The sequence below is a fragment of the Bison bison genome, unplaced genomic scaffold (genome assembly GCF_000754665.1).
Source record: "Bison bison bison isolate TAMUID 2011002044 unplaced genomic scaffold, Bison_UMD1.0 scf7180017864184, whole genome shotgun sequence".
Taxonomy (NCBI): Eukaryota; Metazoa; Chordata; class Mammalia; order Artiodactyla; family Bovidae; genus Bison; species Bison bison.
Genome location: NW_011494756.1, coordinates 1662552 through 1667461, shown reverse-complemented (window position 1 = coordinate 1667461; position 4910 = coordinate 1662552). Strand labels below are relative to the sequence as shown.

The 4910-nt window shown below is 54.4% G+C and overlaps 2 protein-coding genes and 1 long non-coding RNA gene across 7 annotated transcripts in view; 1 reads left to right on the top strand and 2 right to left on the bottom strand.

Annotated features, from left to right (window-relative positions):
- POLDIP3 (polymerase (DNA-directed), delta interacting protein 3) overlaps positions 1–302 on the bottom strand; it is a 24011-nt gene extending 23709 nt beyond the window's left edge. For both annotated transcript variants that reach the window (XM_010843647.1, XM_010843648.1), the window contains exon 1: positions 142–302. In XM_010843647.1, the coding sequence (XP_010841949.1) occupies positions 142–200 (59 nt within the window). In that variant the 5' untranslated portion in view covers positions 201–302. The remainder of the gene's footprint in view (positions 1–141) is intronic.
- A 69-nt stretch (positions 303–371) lies between these two features.
- LOC104991242 lies at positions 372–3555 on the top strand. 3 transcript variants are annotated; one of them, XR_825587.1, is made up of 3 exons: positions 372–559; positions 918–1002; positions 3092–3555. It is a non-coding gene; the product is annotated as an uncharacterized LOC104991242 (long non-coding RNA). The 3 variants fall into 3 exon arrangements; XR_825586.1 differs by having other exon boundaries at positions 372–572; XR_825588.1 differs by having other exon boundaries at positions 372–572; positions 918–1006.
- A 91-nt stretch (positions 3556–3646) lies between these two features.
- Positions 3647–4910, bottom strand: part of LOC104991244 (NADH-cytochrome b5 reductase 3) — a 23158-nt gene continuing 21894 nt past the window's right edge. For both annotated transcript variants that reach the window (XM_010843650.1, XM_010843649.1), the window contains exon 9: positions 3647–4786. In XM_010843650.1, coding sequence (XP_010841952.1) covers positions 4614–4786 — 173 coding nt within the window. In that variant the 3' untranslated portion in view covers positions 3647–4613. The remainder of the gene's footprint in view (positions 4787–4910) is intronic.

Below are 4910 nucleotides of genomic sequence, written 5' to 3'. Positions count from 1 at the left end.
GCCGGGCCAATGAGGAGCGCGGCTGAGGGAGGGGGCGGGCGCAGACTGGCCCTCCGCGTCGCTCCCGGGCCGCTCCCCTCTCCGCCCCAAGCCCCGCTAGGACGAGGACCCTGAAACCCGAAGGGAGCAAAGGCCACTCACCGCCCCTTCGATGCAGCTCCTCGCTTTCGGATGAGCTCGTCCAGAGAGATGTCGGCCATCTTGCACCGCCGAACGAGCCGAGAGCAGCTTAGGTTCCCTCAGCCTCCGAGCCCGCCCCTAAGGTCGCTGTGGAGCGACTAGCGGCTTCCGGCGTTCGCCAGATGAACTCTCGCGACAGTTCAGACTGAGAAAGGAACCGGAAGGGGCGGGGCTCTCCCCGTGAACCTTTGCGAGCCGGTTGCTTATCTGCATATTGTGGTCCTACCTTTCCCCCTCTCTCGCAACTGAAAAACAGTAAAATGAAAAGCGACATAAAACAATGAAATGAATAAGGCAACCTTCAACGAACAAAGTACGGGCTTTAACGTTCCACTTTTATACTCACCGTATTGCAAATGAGAATGGGATTCATTACCTAGTAAGTAAGCCAGGTACGTCTTTATGCCTTAAACTTATGAGTAAGGAAAATAACGATTCGGGGTGACGCCCGAATCCTCACTGCTAATGTGAGACGAATTTTTGAGCGGGTAAAGGTTGCCCCTAAGGTGACCCGCCTACTTTGCGGGATGCCTGGGAGTTGCGATCTGCCCGTCCCCCTTATATTTTAAAAAATAGAATTGTTTGGGTGTGTATGCACGGGATTAAGATAAAAAATTATCGTTGGTAGTGTGTTTGTTGTGGATTAAGTTTGTAGTGAACAATTTGTTCCTGTTTTTTAAAGGGCATTGTATGAGCGGCTAATATTTTTAACGTTAGCTGTTTGTGTTTGAATATAGCACACCGGCTCAAGCAGTTCCCGCTGTCACGTGTCGTATTTCCAGGCTGAATAACCTTCAAAAGCCAGCCGTTTTTCCTTCCTGTGTATGTATGTGCCTGTGTTTTCCTGGTGTGTATTGTGAAAGTGGGGCAAACAGCACAGGCTTTTTGCGATCTAAGGGTGCAACATGTGGAATTGCATTTTTGTTGAACCGCCTGCACTGACCCTGGCATGAGATGGGTAGTCAATCGTATCTGAGCAGTTAATGAAACCCGGGTCCCTTGTGGTTCAGATGGTAAAGAATGTGCGTATAATGCCGGAGACGCGGGTTCAGTCTCTGGGTTGGGAAGCTCCCCTGGAGGAAGGGGAGGGCATGGCAACCCACTCCAGTATTATTGCCCGGAGAATCCCAAGGACAGAGGAGCTGGTGGGCCTCAGTCCATGGAGTCGCAGAGTCGGACACGACTGAGACATTAACACACACAATCAATGGAAAATACAGGCAATGCCTTGAGCACAGTGCCAGGCACGGACTGAGTGCCCTATGAGTCACTACTGTTATTCTTTTCTAAGTCCCGCGAGTGGAGTTAGTTACTCTTGACAGAGCAGCACAACACAATAAAAAAATCCGGCGTCGGAAGGTCTGTGGAAAAACGAGCTGCTGAAGCCGGAGGGGGTCTGAGATTGGGCTCCAGACGGAGGGGGGAAATCCAGGTCGCCTCTGCACTGCCGAGACTGGGTGCCGGCCCCCTAAACTATCACTAGAGTAGGGTCCTTAACTGATACCATATCTGACAGTGAGCGGGATGGCCCTCCACTAGGAAGATTTCGTAACTCTGGGGTCGCACTTGGCGGCCCGGGCAGCAGGGATCCGGTCACGTGAAGGGTGCACGGGGTGGGGCGTCCCGCTGGCCCTCCTACGCCCGAGACGTCCCGGAGCTGGAGGTGCGGGTTACGATTCTCTGGGCAGGGGTTTCGTTCCGTTTCTTGTACAAATACACAGGACTTTTTGCCCGGTGAGAACACACATGGATTACCAGCAGTGCAGCTGCGCTGTAGCCAAAGGTACTGGGTCCTGCTTGGAGACTAAGCAAGGATTGTGCCCGGGCCAGGGAGAACCGCACCGGGGAGGCAGTGCCCGGAAGGCGAGACTGCACCGGGCGGAGCGTGTCTGGGCACAGGCCGGTGCTTCCTCCGGGGCCTGCGCCCAGCACTGACATGCTGAAATGTGCATCACTTCATACATTCCTTTTTTTTTTTTTTTTTTTATGGCCCAACGGCATATGAGATCTTCGTTCCCCGACCAGAGATGAAACTCTACCCGCTGCAGTGAAAGCACTAAGTCTTAACCTACTGGATCGCCCCCTTTACTTTTTTTTTTTTTTTTGCTTTTATAGTATAGTTGGAGCTTTGCATTGACTTCCTAAAAGTTCTGTATGGGTAGGTGATATCTATCACCTGTGAATTCACTTCAGGAGAGTAAGTGAAAGTTAAGTCACTCAGTCGTGTCCGACTCTTAGTGACCCCGTGGACTGTAGCCTACCAGGCTCCTCCTTCCATGAGATTCTCCAGGCAAGAATACTGGAGTGGTTTGCCCTTTCCTTCTCCAGGGAATCTTCCCGACCCAGGGATCGAACCGGGGTCTCCTGCATCGGAGGCAGACACTTTAACCTCTGAGCCACCTAAAGTGGAAGTTGCTGAATCTGGTCGGACTCTTTGCAACCCCATGGACTGTAGCCCACCAGTCTCCTCTGTCCATGGGGTTCTCCAGGCAAGAATAGTGGAGTGAGTTGCCATGCCCTTCTCCAGGGGATCTTCCTGACCCAGGGATCAAATCCAGGTCTCCTGCATTGCAGGCATTCTTTACCTGGACCCTGAATGAAGGAACTCCCTTCTCTACCTGTAGCTTCCACAGGACAAGGTGACACCTGCCTCACCTTGGGGCAGCCCCCCCACACACACCCTGAAAACCACTCACTGCCCTCAGCCTCAGTCTCTCTGTGGGAGAGGGGGGCTACTAACTTCTTCCTACTTCTTTCAGGGTGTCCAGAGAGCATACAGTGGAAAAGACTGGGGTCACATGGGGTTGTCTGAAGTTAGGACTGGGCACACCTTCTGACACGGCAGAGATGATCTGTGCAAGACTGGGTGTGAGGGATGCTTAACTCCCAGGGGCCACACTCTGTTTTCCAGGAATCTATCCTAAAAGAAACCACCAGAGAGGAGGCTGAAGATAGCCACTGTGATTTACAAAATCCGCAAACTGGAGACAGCCTTACTGTCCAACAGCAGGGATCTGCTACATAAAAAGCCATGATCCATCAGGCTTATGGCGTTTCTGACCACAGAGGGAAAGCATACCTGCCATTAAGGCGAGCTGCGGCTGCACAGCGGACCGTGTGGTTTCATCTCAGTTGTAAGTGTTTGCCTCTGGATGTCCACTATTTTCCTGGGTATAGTTTTTATTTTTACTGCATATATATATCTTTTCCTGTGACTATTTCTTTTCCTGTGTCTATTTTTCTGTACTCTCCACAAATTTTCTCTTTTTTTCTTTGGCCGTGCTGCAGAACCTGTGGGATCTTAGTTCCCTGACCAGGAACAGAACCCGTGCCCCCTGCAGTGGAAGCACGGAGTGGAAGAACAGCCAGGGAGTTCCCCAAACAAACCTCAGAAATAAATGCCAGGTCTTGCACAGCCCCTTTCCCCCTCCTGCCCCAACAACGCAGGTCACAGAGCCTCCAGGAGTTCCAAAGGGTTCAAACTAGCAAAGTTTTACTTCAATGTTGTTTGCTCATAAATGACTCTGAAAAAGCCGATATGCAAGAGGCTAACACGCTGTGTCTAAGGCAACGTCGAGGCCACTGTGAATGTCCTTCCAACAAGGGGCTCTACTCGAAATCTCCCTGACCTGGGGCAGGGGCAGCACGGGTGCTCTGGGACGGATGAATAAAACGCACACCATCTCAGCTCTGCCATCAGGGCTGGCTGCCCGGGACGCTAAGGCAGTCGATGGGAGGTGGACTGCTTGGAACTTCCAAAGCTGCCCGAATGTTTGGGTGTTTTTGCTGAAGCTTTGGGAGAGCCCATGTGCCAGCTGGAAGGGCCCTCGGCCAGCCCCCTCCTCCCACACCAGCCCCAGGGACAAGCCCACCTCCCTGCTGACCGGACCTGCTGGGCTCTGGGTGGTTTGGCCAACCTCTCACCCCAGCAGCCCCTGCCATGGGAACTTACTGGTGTCAGCTACCATGTAGTGTCAGCTGTGGAAGCCTGGCCGTGGCCCTGAAGCAGGCAGGGGCGGCAGGCGATGGTCTGCAGCTGGGGTGAGGGCCTGCGGCCTGTAGCTAAGGGTTGCCTGTACATTTCTGCTAATTTCCAGGGTGTGGGATGCTCTGGGGAGGTTGGGGAGCATGGTGCTGGCAGCCTCCACCCAGTAGTGTGTATGCTGGAGGGGGCGGAGAGGGAAGGAACATCTCCGGCGAGGCCTAGACAGGAATCTGTCTTAAAGGTGGCCAACAGCAGCCCACCTGTAACAGACACCTGCTCCCAAAGGGGCCCCTCAGGGGCCAGCCCAGCGGGGTGACCTCCCAGGCACGGGCAGGCCAGGCTGAACCCGGCCGCAGCTGGAGACGCGGGGCAGGTGGTGTTAATGAACAGCGGCAGGAGGGGTGGGTGTGGCCAGGGTACAGTGAAAGCGGGCAGCAGGGCCCGTCCATCAGAAGGCGAAGCAGCGCTCCTTGGGGTGGCCCACGCGGTCCAGGTTGGGCAGGCAGGCGTACTGGATCATGGGTGGGGGTCCACACATCAGCACCAGCGGTTCCTCCTCTGGGGGCGGCAGGTGGTCCCGGATCATCTCCTCGTTCACGAAGCCCTGGCTGTAGTCCCAGGCTGCAGGACGGGAGACCAGGTGAGCCTGAGGGTGGCCGTGTGACTGACCACCAACTGCCCACCGCCCCCTCCTCTGTGACGAAGCTGCTGTGCCTGTGAATTCCTCCTTTCTTTCAACAAACAC